At 46.7% G+C, this 15,455-nt stretch overlaps 1 protein-coding gene across 1 annotated transcript in view; it reads left to right on the top strand.

Moving 5' to 3' along the window:
* The window catches only part of LOC119433573 (uncharacterized), a 57,398-nt gene that overhangs the window by 1,619 nt on the left and 40,324 nt on the right, over positions 1-15,455 (top strand). Inside the window, exon 2 of the mRNA XM_049659354.1 lies at positions 4,688-4,785. Within this exon, the coding sequence (XP_049515311.1) occupies positions 4,688-4,785 (98 nt within the window). The remainder of the gene's footprint in view (positions 1-4,687; positions 4,786-15,455) is intronic.

Below are 15,455 nucleotides of genomic sequence, written 5' to 3'. Positions count from 1 at the left end.
ATGGTTGTGCGTCATGACGCGATCAGGCTCATCGCGCTCTCCTTACTTTTCTAGAAGTAACGAACTTAGGGGCATCTTTGTAACCCAGAAACTATTTCTTCTATTTTACATTCTTTAGTAGCGTGACCTGCAGTGATGGGCCCTACTGCGTGTTTTACTTTATTCTTTGAGATTTGTTATCTCGCCCTTTCTTTCCTGTTTCCTCCCCTTCTTCCTATCTTCCATTTCTATGTTTCTCTCTCCTCCTTTCTGAAGAGTGGCAGGCGTTGTGCCCCTTCCGGTGGTAGTTGCCAGCCTTGCTCCTGGCCTTTTTCCCTCTCCTGTGTATACGTTTTCAAATCAAATGATGATGATGATAATAGTAACAACAACAACAACAACAACAACAACAACAACAACAACAACAACAACAACAACAACAACAACAACAACAACAACAACAACAACAACAACAACAACAACAACAACAACAACAACAACAACAACAACAACAATACCTTGCATGCACTGCAAAGGCTACGGCAGAGCGGGGCGTGTCCACAACGCTCCCCTTTATAAATGTCGCCATGGCGCACAGTTCAAATTCAATTTCGGATGTTAACGTAGACGCTACTACTTCCGATTTTGGCGCCTACGACGCACCAAACGTAAGTCAAACGCGGTGGTCCTCAGCTAGCCGCAGTGCGCTTAGCTACGGGACTCGTCGCGGCGCCCCACGGCGGCCAAGGTAACCACGCGACGTGGCAGACCGCAGCTACATGCAACTATAGTGCGTACGTGCAGCGTTTACGTTGTGCAGGACAGTGCTATGGTGCGTAGTCGCGCTCAAATGCTCCAGTCTGACCGTGATACGTGGTGAGCACCGGCTTTGTCCCTCACCGCCTTGATCAACGGATAGTAGCCATATCCAACTTGCGTATTTTTGAAGCACTATCAATTAGTCTGGCAGGGCGCCTAACCTGGAGCCGCCAGGAGCCAGGGCACGCTGGCAAGCATGTGTGTGGTCTGACCTTCCATTTCGCGTCGTTCGAGGATAGTGGTGCGTTCAAAACTAGTCGAAATTAGCGAGATCCAATTGCTACGACACCGAACAGCAGGGCGGCCAAAGTTTATTTCCTGCGCGGGCAGCCACGGCCGGGCGTGAGCAGACGATAATCAGCTTCTTGTCGAAATTCGAATGCACATATTCGCCTACTTCAGCCTGTTTATTTAACTTCGTCAATAAATATACACAGTAACAGTAGGAAGAAGCACACTGATGAAAACACCCTTCTTGATAGACGTCAGCCAATAGCAGCCGAGTACGGGAATCCGCTTTATGACGAAATAAAGCGTGCAGAAGAGAGCAAGGAGCAGGCTTCCTTTGAAAAGAGAGCATTCGAGAGAAAGGTCACTTGGAGATCCGCTTGCGAAATCCAGGCGTCGCGCACGACTGCAAGACTTGTTGAGGTATTCACAGCAGCATAAGCTATCCGCGGACTATGTTTTTTCACCAAGCCCGAGGGATGGCTAAGGACCCCTTTATGGAAAGCATTTGGACCTTTGGAAAGCATTTGTAAACATTGTAACGATTTACCATAAGTTGTGCATTTATGCTTTTGAGAATGCATGCGGGGAATGCATACGTCCGTATTACGGCGCGTGGACAGGAATGTGTGGGTCTATCCCGGAGATAGTGCAATACCGGGCCGAGTCGCGGCGGAGGTGAAGCAGGCTGTACAATCCCACATTACGTGGGAGTGGACGCTACACAACATAGAACACCACGAGGGAGCAATGGGAGACACTGCTGTCCAGCTCGGCCATGGACGACCAGCTCAAGCTGGTCCAGAGAGCGGAGAAAATGGCAAGAGCCAGAGTAGCCCTGGACTAGGGACCCCGACCATAAGCGATGCTCCTTTGGGGGCAACGGAAAACACTTATTAGCCTTTCAATAAAGTTTATCAACCCATGCAGTCAGGCTGGAAGCACTCCGCCAACTTCCAAAAATAACTTAAATATCCATATCCTGTGTCCAAATAGAACTGCATAAATTCGGCGGTGTACTAGAAAACCCTATATATATATATATATATATATATATATTACATACATACATAAACACACAACACACACACACAAAACACACACACACAAACATACATACATATATACATACATACATACACACACACACACACACACACACACACACACACACACACACACACACACACACACACATACATACATATATACATACATACATACATACATACATACATACATACATACATACATACATACATAAATGCATAAGAGAGTGCATTTAGTGTAGCAATTGAGCTGCATGCGCTTTATTTGTTTGAAATTCTTTGGGCGAATAATGAGAGGGGGAGAGAGTGTAGCGACGGCGCTTGTGCGCGTTGCCAGCGCTTCTGTGGTTATAACTTCACGCACGTCGGAGGTGCCAGCGCGGTGACCGCGGCGGCGCTTGTGTCGGCGTAGTGTGGTGCCGTATGAAAAAAAAAAAAAAAAACATTTTATGACTTCATAATGTATGCAGCCCATGTATGTAGCCTATAAACAACTTCGCTTGTAATCCATCCCCATATGAATATTGCGGCTCCATGATTTTTTTATTGTGGTAGTTTTGAGGGATTTTCGTTAAACAAACCGCAAACTTTAGTGATACATTCAGTTACAAACTCATTTGCTGAGACGGCAGCATTGTCAAACAGTGAGGACGATCATGCAACATTCAGCGCAAACCCCACACGGGAGTAGACAGAAAGGACGAGACACAGCACTGTGTGCCTTCCTTTCTATGTACGTGTGTGGTTTAAGCGTAAGTGTAGTTGATGCCAAACCAGCTAGCCCAACGAGCTGTACTTTTCAGTGAAGACCATCTTATTTTCACTTGCCTGCTGTTTTGCGAAACAATGGTGTTTGCGCACTACGGGGAACTGAACAAGAACACAGTGGTTAATGGCCAGTTTGTGTGGGTGTGTGTGTGGGGGGGGGGGGGGGGGTCGGTGGTGTAGAAACGTGACATTTTAAAGTAACAGTTAAATAAGGACAATATTTAAAGGTAATTATATTGGCCGGATAGTTAGGAAGGGTGATATTATTAGCAAAATATGTTCTGACTTTATTCTCTCTGTGACGTACGCAGCTTCTTATCTTATGGAACACTAATGACTGATGTGGAATTCAACAAACTATAGCACATGAACCAACTTCAGCAAACTCAGACCTTCGTCCCTGTTCGCTAGATATATGTAGGTGACATGTATAGCTTCTCAGAATGTTTTATTGGCAGTGGTTTGACCAAACGGTAATGGAAATTCTTTTTTTTTCTCTCGTTTGAGGCAGTTAAGAGGGCGAAAAAAATCAACCGCGGTGCGTTCCATCGTGAAGCGCATGCAATTGATCTACTGAGCTCTGCCACTTATGTTAAAATGCAGGTGGTTGCGATTTGCGCTATTTAACTTCCCGTCGTGGTGGCGTAGTGGTGTTGCCGTTGCACTGCTAGGCCCATTACTGGTTGCAAAGTATACGCGGAAGATATATTCGGTTCATCCTTGTACAACCATTACTAATTCTGCGTGTTCAAGAAATAAATCTTTGTTATCGCGTCTTGTGATCGTGCCTGTCTCCTTGTTCTCTGGCGCCGTTTGCCGCTGTAGTGAGCCCACTGGCCCAAGCAATACATTCTGGCCGGTTACTATATTGTTTTAGCCGTAGTGTTGCCGCCTTGATAGACCTGAAACAAATTTCAACTTTTCATGCCACTCAATTACATCGGTTATGCAGCCGCGTAATGCGACCATTTTTGTGTGCGAGCATTTGGATAAGGTAGAGCGCCCTCTTTACGACACTCTCGTTTTCAGATGGCGATGTAGTCCTGCGAGCGAGCGCCAGCGCCACTGTTGCCAGCTAAAATAGAAAAGCCCACTATTGGAGCAACAAAAATTCGCTACGATCCCGATAAGTACAGGCAACCATCAGAATCACGTTCAATTTATGTTTGATTGGGTCTACGCAAAAACACAGTCGAAAAATATAAATACGCTGCACAGAAAAGTCAGCTTTTCGGTGTGGCCCAAAATAAAATAAGCGATAACAATTATCAACATTAATAAGTGCTTCCTTGTGCGACTTTTATGTGCGGAAGGGTATTGTTCAACGCAACTAAAAGAAGAGGCTCCCATTAACTACAATCACTGCCAGAAAGCAGGTTGAACTACCTGGTACTGATTAAAATTACAGGAAAAATTCCCTACGTTGCATCATGGTATGGCCGCGGGTCCTCTGTGTGTATTTTTTCTCTGGCATGGCATTGTCTAGGGTGGGTGCCATCGCAGACCCCGTAGACCTCAATCGCTCTGATCTTGCGATCAACGGGCTCTGGAAGCGTGTGACTGAAGCAGCATGTATCGTGTCCAAATAAATGCTGGTAACAAATATAATAATTTTCTGGGAAAAAATAAACAATCAAGCAACAATAAACCAATTTTCCCGCTAATCAGCGCAACAAAATCACTAAATTGAGCGGCAAAACTGTTAAACTGACAACACTGGTCAGCGCGCGTGGGCGCGCCTCTCCACCTAAACTATCATTGCAAGGCATCGCTGTGTCCACAACATTGCTGTGTCCATTGCGATGTGCTTGTGTTTTGATGTATCGTTCCTTTTTTTTTTCAAGGACGACGCGCAAATTACAGACGAGCTGGAGATGACTGGGCCGGAAAGGTTGTTCGTGGGCTTCACAATACGCCTTTTCCTCTACAACAAGGACCAATCGTAAGCGCCCGCTCATATTTCGCACGACCGGTAGCTGTTTGTGAACCGGCGAACCTTTTAAAAAAGCGAATAGCTTTCTTTGGTTTTTACAGCAGTTCGGGTGAGTGGCGGTCGGACATTCTATATTGATAGAATAACGAGAAGGGTAGCGCGGTGGAAAGGAGGAGAGGGCTGTCACAGAGGTGCATCCAGCGAACAGAATTTGGGTCACCGGGGCAGAGCGAATGGCGGCAGTATCTCCGCAGCTCTCTGGTTGGTCGGAGAGGCGCCGACGTCACAATAGAGGTTGAACTCTCGGTGTCTCGGAGGCAGTCGCTGTGTGTGCTGCTGGGGCGGTATTCTGTAAGAGTCTAATTTGTGGACTGTCCATTTCGGCTGTCGTTGATCGGCTGCTGCTTCACGTGCAGGCTTCACTGCTTGGCGTGCAGGATGCTGCTTCACTGGCTGGCACCTTCCTGTACGTCAAGCAGCAGCCAATCAGCGACAGACGAAATGAACAGTCCACTAATTGGACACTTACAGAATACCGCCCCTGGACTGGCAGAAAAGGAACAGAAATTGGAAATGCGACGCGAGCTCCACATCAATGCGAGGCCTCTATGACCACCGAAGAACGCTAATGAACCTTGCGAAAACAAGCGGATTCAGAAAGCTATTCGCTTATTCTCACAATCACCATCGATGGTTTCTGCGTAATATTTACTTTGAAAGATCGTTTTCTGCACCGAGTGTTTCGCGGAACTTGAAGCAAGCTTTAGGAAAAAGTGCTACATCGTAGGCGAATGCGGCTAACGGCATGCTGTTCGTAGTCGACTCGTACGTGTTGCTTGGAGCCCACTTCTGAGTGTGAATATGTTGAGCTAATTAGATATGATTGAGTAAACTACACGGCAACATCGTAGACTGCAGCTACATCGCTCTTGGAGGTCTTCGACAGGAGGTAAGCGTAAGCTAAATCTTTGGTTTGGCATCCTTGGTCCACAGAATACACCAGAGCGACTGAAATACGACTGTTTTAAGGATTACCAGCACTGCACGGCTTTCTGGATCCGCTTGCGGTGCAAGCCGCCTTAAAATTGCTGCTTAGCCACATATTGCGCGCTCGTGTGAGGATCGGCCGACAAATTGATCAGCCTCGGTTCCACAGTTTCCGAGGTCAGCCCAGTGTTTACTGCACGATATCCTGGCCAAATTCGCTATTACACTGCCTCCAGGGTCACGGTGGAAAAATAGGTGCTTGAACGAAGCTGCCGCGCCAACCATTTTTTTTTTCGGTCGTGGTTTGTGTATCTCTCGGCAGATGGGGCGGATCACTGGATGGTGATTTTAGCGAAAGGGAAGCAACACCGGTTGGACGTCGATTCGCGGCGCGAGCTGTAGTTTTTTTTAGGCGGGCCCCAGGCAATCAGGAAGCACGAGTAAGTATTGAAAGTAGCGAAACACCAATAAAGGGCACAGTTAGACGACCAGTAGTCAGGAAAAAACGCACAAAGGATAAGAATAGAGACGGTAAAATTTGCTACATTAACATGCAGGGTGTTGCAAGCTGAAAAACGGCTGGAAATTCAAATGCAGCTGAATGATGAAGCGATTAGCGTGTACGCCTTGACCGAAATGCATCTACGAGATTTGGAGCATCTGCCTGTTATTGACAATTTTGTATGGGAAGGGTGCAACAGAATGACTGGGTCAAGGAAAGGCGGAGGCATACCAATTAGGCAAGGTCTGAAGTGGCAAAGGGTAAAACGGACATGTAAGGAGCATTTATGGATTAGCGGCACATGGCAATGCTAAAAGACGTGGCTGAGAGTAGCTTACTTATGGACAGGTAGTGATAGAGAAAAAAATAAGGAATTGGTAGATTGTATTAGAAGCAACATTATTTAGTTCAAGAGATCGGGCCAGGTGATATTAGTTGGAGATATGAACGCGCACATTGACGATTTAGACGGATATACTGATTACAACGGTTCTCTAGTGGACGGAATTACTATAAGGTACCTTATAGTAATTAACAGGGAGAATAAGTGTCATGGACAGGTAACGTGGCAATGCGGAAACAGGCAGTCATGTATCGACTACGCCTTAGTCTCAGAAATGGTCTACGAACAACTATACCAACTGATAATAGAGGAAAATGAAAAAAAAAATAGCCTGGGAAACGATCACAGACGTTTAGAATTGAAGTTTGGGATAGGTACCAACGCCGAACACGAACCAATAGCCTCAGAATTTAAAAAAAATGAATGAAAAGCAAATAACAGAGATCGCAAAAAAAACAGAAGAAAATTGAGGCTTTTCGTACAGCAGTCTAGGAATATAAGGAACTGGTGGACGGTATGCAGCATGAAATAAGGCAGACACGGCAAAACAATTGTTGGATTGGAAAGAGGAAACCACGCAAGTGGTGGAACAAGGCAATAAAGCAAGGTATCGTCATCATGATCACGATTATCATCAGCCTATATTTTATGTCCACTGCAGGACGAAGGTCTCTCCCTGCCATCACCAATTACCCCTGTCTTGCGCTAGCGTATTCCAACTTGCGCCTGCAAATTTCCTAACTTCATCATCTCATCTGGTTTTTTGCCGTCCTCGACTGCGCTTCCCTTCGCTTGGTATCCATTCTGTAACCCTGATGGTCCACCAGTTATCCATCCTGCGCATTACATGGCCTGCCCAGCTCCATTTCTTCCGCTAAACGTCAACTAGAATATCCGCTATCCCCGTTTGATCTCGGATCCACACCGCTCTCTCCCTGTCTCTTCACGTTAGTCCTAAGATTTTTCGTTCCATCGCTCCCTAACTTGTTCTCGAGCTTCTTTGTTAACCTCCAAGTTTCTCCCCCATATGTTAGCACCAGTAGAATGAAATGATCGTACACTTTTCTTTTCAACTACAGTGGTAAGCTCCCAGTCAGGATTTGGCAAAGCCTGCCATAATAAATACACCCAATTTTATTATTCTGTAATTTTTTTTCTCGTGATCAAGGTTCCCCTGTGAGTAATTGACCTAGATAAACGTACTCCTTTACAGATTCCAGAGGCTGACTGTCGATCCGGAATTCTTGTCCCCTTGCCAGGCTATTGAACATTATCTTTGTCTTCTGCATATACATCTTCAACCCAATTCTTACACTTTCTCGATTAAGGTCCTCAATCATTTGCTGTTTTCGTCTTCATTGTTGCTGAATAGGACAATGCCATCTGCAAACCGAAGAGTGCTGAGATGTTCGCCCTTGATCCTCACTGCTAAGCCTTCCCAGTCTAAGAGCTTGAACACTTCTTCTAAGCATGCAGTGAATAGCATTGGAGGGATTGTGTCTCCTTGCCTGACCCCTTTCTCGATAGGGAACTTTCTACTTTTCTTGTGGAGAACCAATCTAGCTGGGGAATCCTTATAGATGTTTGCTAAGATATTCACGTATGCCTCCTGTACCCCTTGATTACGCCATGCCTCTATGACAGCTGGTATCTCTACTGAATCAAATACCTTTTTATAATTTATGAAAGCCGTAAAGAGAAGCTATTGCACTCTGTAGATTTCTCAACTACCTGATTGATGACATGGGCTTGACCTATTGTAAGATGTCCCTTCCAGAAACCAGCCCATTCTCTTCGTTGATTGAACTGTTGCCCAGATTATATTGAAAACTATCTTAGTGAATATTTTGTATACAGCATATTTACTGAAAGCAAGTTAATGGGCCTATAATTGAAATATTTATTTGCTCTCTTTGGACTGATTAGTATGTTGGCATTTTTCCAGATATCTCATGCACTTAAAGTGTGATACATTGAGTACACTGTGTGCCTCACGAATTCTTCTTCTTTCTGGAGGTTTACCTGCCAAAACCAGTTCAGATTATGAGGCACGTCGTAGTGGAGGGCTCCGGATTAATGTTGACCACCTGGGGTTCTTTACGTGCACTACAACGCAAGCACACGGGCGTTTTTGCATTTCGCCTCCATCGAAATGCGGCCGCCGCGGCCGGGATGCCTCACGAATTGAAGTGAAAAGCTAGGGACGCCTTATTTAAAAAGGTCCGCTAGCTTTTAAAGTACAACATGTCCTCCATCTTTGATTAGAATCAGGGGTTTCAAACACGCGGGCCGCACATGACTGTCTTCATCTCATATATCTTTTGATGGACCTAATAATAATAAAACAGGAACTGTTTTACTACACATGTCGCCAGCATAGGGCATAGCCGAAAGATGAGACGTCACATATCTCTGTGCTAGCTTTCTTGATTTTTCCTCTCCGCCGTCCCCTATTCATTCGTAGCGTGGAAGTGCTTTTGAATTTTGCTACGGCGGTGGGGTGTCACTAATTTTGATGACAGCCGCTACCGACTTCAGCGTCACCGCACGCCTACACGCACTGGCTGAAGTTCGGTCCTGCCTGGTTTTGGAACTCGCGCTCTGCGCACTGCTGGTCTCTCCTCTCTCGACCTCGCTGCGACTCAACAATTTCCTCTGTGTTATCACCACCTATCACCGCGTGTGCGTCAAACTGAGACGCCACACTAAGCGCCTACTTCGGCGAGTAGAGAAGGATCACACGTGCTTTGTCTGCAGAACCCCACCCCTTTGAATCTGCAAACAACAAAGCTGTCTGCAGTGGAACTCTAGCGGGCCGCAATGCCATTGCCCAAGGCGTCCGCAAAACACAAAATGGAAGACGAGAAGAGGTGCCTTCAGGAACGATGGGAATTGTCTTTTTTTTTTCACGGAATCGAAGGACAAGATGCTGCGCTTAGTTTGCAACCAGCTGTGGCTGTGCTGAAGGAGAACAATGTTCGGTGCCACTTCGTGGTCTTGCCATCGCGAAAAGTATGGTGCTCTTACTGGCAAGGTCCGCGAGCACATCGTGACTCAACTGAAGGATGTATTAGAAAATCAGCAAGAGCTCTTCAAAAAGGCGGTCAAAGCAAGCGACGATACGGTAAGGGCAAGCTTCGTTATTTCTGAGCTCATCGCCAAATCATCGAAGCTATTCACTGAAGGCCTGTTCGTCAATAAGTGCCTGCTCGAAGTCGCTGATGCTACCCGTCCCAGCATGAAAAAGACATTTGAGAAAATTGGCCTCTTTTTGAAACACTGTAGCCGACAGAATTGCCGAGATCAGTGAAAACATTGAAAAATTATTAATCAACTGATGCCGCAAGTTTGAAGAATTCTCAATTACAGTCGACGAAAGCACTGCCATTACAGACAACGCACAGCGGGCTATTTTTGGCAGGTGCACAGACCATAACTTGAAGGTCACGGAGGAACTCCTCGACTTAATACCAATGAAAGGCACGACCACAGGGGCGGGTATTCTTTCTGTTCTCGAAAGAGTGGTTGAACACACTGCACTGCCGTGGAAAAAGTTGGTTTGCTTGGGTACTGACGGTGCGCCATCTATGGTGGGATGCAGAAGCGTGCTTGTTGGTCGATTGCGGACAAAATTCGAGGCGCTCGGCATCACCAATGAATTTGCGGCACTTCACTGCATTTTGCACAAAGAAGCACTGTGTAGAAAGTCTGTGCAAATGAAGGGCGTCATGGATCTCGTGTTCAGCGCAGTGAACTTTATCCGTTCAACTGTTCAAGAGCACTTAACCACCGCCAATTTGTATGTGGTTTAGAAGTGGTTGGCAGCGAATATTGTGAAAATATTTATTATACAAAGCTACGATGGCTGAGTCGTGCAAGAGGGCAGAAACAATTTTTTGATCTGCGAGAGGCAATAGACACCTTCATGAAGAGCAAAAACAGGGCCAGTGTTGAGCTATTAGATGAAAAGTGGCTTCACTCTCTTGCGTTCCTCTCTGATATCACTGATAATGTGAGCTGCGTCAACGTTAAACTTCAAGGAAAACAAACGTATCACAAGAATGCATGATGACATTCGGGCCTTTCAATCCAAGTTGCAGCTTTGTGAGCGTCAGATGAGATTTCAGATGTTTGATCATTTTGTTTGATCACGTGGATAAAGAATCCTGCGATAACTTCTTTGACCACCTCCGCGATCTCCAAAGAGAATTCGCGGAGTGCTTCCAGGACATCGCCAGCCTCACCGATGATTTCCGAATTTCCTCTTTGCCTTTTTCGGTGCCGGTGGATGACGCTGCGCCCGAGCTTTAGATGGAACTTCTTGAACCGCAGGCCAACACCCCGCTGAAGGCGAAGTTTCAGAACGTGGGAGTACCAGATTTTACGAGTCTCTTGACGATGCATGCTTCCAGGCGCCACGTCTACAGGCTGCTGGAATCATCGCCATGTTCGGTAGTACCTACTTGTGCGAACAACAGTTCTCCTTGCTGAAGGTGAACAAGTCAGCTTCCCAATTGGGAATGACCGATGAACACCTGCGGTCGACCATGGGGATCGTCTCCGCACAAGAAGTTAATACGGACATTGCTTGTCTCATCGCAGCTAAGCGTTGCCAGTCATCAAGCCAGTGTGTTTAGAACTTTAGAAGTTATTTAGTGCTTCATAAGGAATAAAGTTTTGTGACATAGCTAAAAGGCACTCGCGTTATTTTCTCGCCTATTGCGGTTAATAACGCTTCTTTAGAGGTATGGGAAATGCCTTCTTTCAAATGGCAAGGTTAGCTGACATTTTGTTCAAATCCCCCTCTCACCCCGCTCCAGCCTTCTTCACTGTCCCGGCCCTTCCGAGACTAAATTTGGAGACTGCGGCCTGCTAGCTGAGGTGAGTTTCAGACCCCTGGATTAGATGGACTATTATTCCAACTTCTCCTGCCGCTTTTCCTGGGACATGTATTCCAAGGCCCTTCTAACTCCATCGCTGGCAATAAAAAGGAGCCTCTTTATCCTGTTTATCCCTACTTCAAATGTAGTAATGTAAACGTATCGAATTCTTCTGCTGCTTTTAATGTATCACCATTATTGCGGTTGATACTGTTGTGCTTATCTTTCAATGCATACATACTGCCTGTCCTATCTCGTTTGCCTCGCTCTCATTTCATGCTGCGGCTATTTTTTACTGCTTCCTCGATGTTTACCACGCTATGATTTCCAATATCGCTTACTTTCTTCTAGTTTATCAGCTTTGACTGTTCAGCGAATTCTATCTGATTTGTTGAGCTAGACACTTGCTTGCTTAGGCGTTTCTTTATTTGGTCGTTTACTACTTTTACTACGTTTACTACGATGTTTACTACGTTTACGTTCACTACTACAACAGCTTAACTGTTGGTTCTCTCGCAGCCTTACCTCCAACTTGAACTGCTGCTTCTGAAATCCGCCTAGTTATTGCTTCATGCGTTATCTTTTCATTATCATCATTTTCCTGTTTGTTATATTTGTTTGTCAGCACCAACCTGAATTAGTCTGGTTTTACCCGTACGGCGTCTAGGTTGGTTTGTGTCTTCTTGGGTAATTCTTCTTTCTCTTCAACTTGACAGCAATTCTACACCTCACTAATCCATGGTCCTGCACTATGCTGGGATCGGCAGAGAGTATGGAATCTATTTCATTTCTTTTTTCCCCGTTAGGGCTTTTCTTTGTCCACTTCCTGTTTCCACGCTTCGTGAAGGAGTTACTCCTTATTCAGAGTCAGTCGATTCCTTTCGTTAATTCTAACTAGTACCACGGCTCTAGTATAAACGATGCCGTAGTTGCCAATTCACTGCCTGTTCTCCAGCATTCTTTACCCCCACTTTAGCATCGAAATCGTCGACGATTATAGTATACTGAATTTGCACCTTTCTTAATGGTAGTTCATCATCTCCATAAAACTGCTCAATTTTTTCATCATGACTGGATGTCGGAGCCTCTGCTTCTGCCCCCATTGATATATATCTCCTATTTAGCTTTATTCCAATAGCAGCTACCCTGTCATTATAGCTGTAGAATTAATCAATGTCACCTGCTATGTCCTCATGAATTATAAATCCCGCCATGTATTCTCTTTTATCTAGAAGACCTCAGCAGAAGATGACGTGGCGATTAGCCAACACTGTATTAACTTCACCAGTTCTTGTAGCTTCACTGAGGTCAATTTCTCAGGCAATTGCTGATAATTCCTCAAAGAGGCCTGCTAAGCTAGCCTCACTCGAGAGATTTCGCGGATTAAACGTTGCCAGGTTCAGTTCTAATTGGCGACCTGGCCGGGTCGAGAGATTCGTAGCACCATCTGCCGCACGGAGGGTCTGAACACCGTCTTGGTCAGGTTCTTCGCAGCCGCATGGGACCGAGGGCCACGGGTTAATCGCAAGAGTCATGAGGGAGGTAATGGCCGGATACTACACCAGGGAGGCCAATTCCTGTTAGGGTGAGGGAGCGTCTTTAAGCATGGTGCACCTTTCTAATTTGGTTGCACTTGGACTCGCATAGCCCCGCTGGCTATGGGCCTTTTTTCAATATCAAGCGCCACTCACAGCCTCGAAAATGTGGTTGGCTAGCCGAGGGTACGAAACTTAGACCGTTCAGATTAGATTAGAAGCTCAGTGTTCTGCCTCTGTTCCACGCCACAGCTTTAACGCATGCTCAGGATGATTGTAGAGGTCCACTGAGGAGCAGCACATACAAAGTGGCACATGCTGAGTGCCCAAAGTTAGCGTCAAAGAGGTTAATTGAAGGGGAGCACATACAAAGTGGCACATACCCAGTCAGCGAAGTTAGCGGCGTCAAAGAGGTTCACTGAAGCGCGGCAAATACCCAGCAGCACATACCGAGATGACCGAAGTTGGCGGCCAAGAGGTTCACAGAGGAGGAGCACATACCAAGTGGCACATACCAAAACTGAAACTTGTCGCACAGGCGAGGAGTGTGAACTGGTGTCCGGAGTAGCACTTCATCGCTCGAGCGGAAGAACACTGCGCGGTGGGATGCTTAATAGAGGTTCTTGCTGTCGTGTTGCCTTGCTTCAGTGTCGATGCGGGTGAGCTGGCGTCAGTGGAGTAGGCGTGATATATATTGTTCACAAGAGGATGCAGCTGGAGTGACAGGGGCGGAGAAAAAATAGACGTCAAGAAAAGAAGAGGGGCGAACGGCCATATACGAGGTAGAACTGGCGAGTAACCAGTTGTGCGTTGTACGACGCTATTGTACGCAAAAATCAGGAGCGGCAATATCGCGTCCCAGTTTGTGTGGCGTGGTTGAATGTACATGGCTATGATGTCGGAGAGCGTGCGATGAAAGCGCTCAGTCAGGCCGTTGGCTTGAGGGTGGTGACTGGAGGTTGTATTGGGGGTGGTGCCGGATGCCCGGAGCAATGCGTCTATATTTGTGAAAGCAATGCCTTTCCAAGGTCGCTCTGGATGACACGAGGAGCACCGTGACGCAGGATTCATGCTAGAAGTAGTAAATGCAGCCACTACAGAAGCCGACGCCGCAGTCACGCAAGCTGTTTCGGCGTAACGTGTGAAGTGGTCGACGGCTGTCACTATCCACAGATTGCCGGTGAGAGTCTTGGGAAGGGGACCATACAGTTCAATGCCAACGACTTTACATGGTACTGATTGGACGCAGGACTGGTTGTATAGCTCTAAGCTTGGACCTGATGTTGGTAGCTTTCGGAGCTGGCAAAGGGCGCAGGAAGCGACGTACCGCGCTACACTAACGGTTAAGCCTGGCCAGTAGAAGCGACCTTAGATGCGGTCGTATGTTTTCTGGAAACCAAGGCGACCAGCAGTCATGTCGCCGTGATAGGCCTTAATTGAACATGAGTGCGAAGAGAGCGAGGCAGAGCAGGCACCCAGCGTTGACCGTCAGGGTGATAGATATGGCGGTAGAGGGCGCAGTTGTCGAGCTTGAATTGCGTCAGCTGTCGACGAAGGCGGGCATTGGGCTGGCGCGAAGTTCTCTTATTGCGTTCTATGATGCGTCGACAGTAAAAGTCAGCGAGTTGGTGAGATATAAGCGATCCATGATCATCAGAAGGAATCTGGTCATTAGCGGTTAAGGACAACACATGTGGGGAAGGATTCTCAGAAAGCTTGTCGCCGAAGGAAGGAGCAGAACCAAAGCCTGACGTCGTAGGAAGTGGGCAGCGAGAAAGCGCATCTGCGTCCTGACGCTTTTTACCACACTTGTGGATGATAGTGAAGTCGTGTGCTTGCAGACGGATAATCCAGCGACGAAGGCGCCCAGACAAGTTCTTGAGCATGGAAAGCCAACATAAGGCATGGTGGTCCGTAACGGTGGTAAAATGGCGGCCGTGAAGATAATATCGAAATTTCTGTACCGACCAAACGATAGCTAGGCACTCCTGCTAAATGATAGTATAATTCTTTTCGGCATTCATCAGTACGCGGCTTGCGTAGGCGACGACCCTCTCACGAAAAGACTCATCTCGCTGTAGGAGAATACCACCGATGCTGTGACCACTAGTGTCCGTATGCAGGAGTGTGGGTGCGATTTCATCGAAATGGCGAAGTGCTGGTTCACATGTGAGGGCGTTTTTCAGAAGGATAAACGCTGATTCGCATTCGAGAGACCACTCACAGGGAACACCAGAACCGCGTAATTTGTGCAAAGGTGCAGCTATTGAGGCGAAGTCACGTATGAAGGGGGAAAAATAAGAAGCGAGGCCAAAGGAACTGCGCAAATATTTGGCACTTTCGGGGCGAGGGAAGTGAAGAACTGCTGAAACCTTATCGGGATCAGGACGAATGCCGTCCTTGCTCACAATGTGTCCCAAGACCTTAATTGT

The sequence above is a fragment of the Dermacentor silvarum genome, chromosome 11, assembly GCF_013339745.2.
Source record: "Dermacentor silvarum isolate Dsil-2018 chromosome 11, BIME_Dsil_1.4, whole genome shotgun sequence".
Lineage (NCBI taxonomy): Eukaryota > Metazoa > Arthropoda > Arachnida > Ixodida > Ixodidae > Dermacentor > Dermacentor silvarum.
The sequence above is the reverse complement of the archived record's forward strand: the minus strand, read 5'-3'. Positions and strand labels throughout refer to the sequence as shown.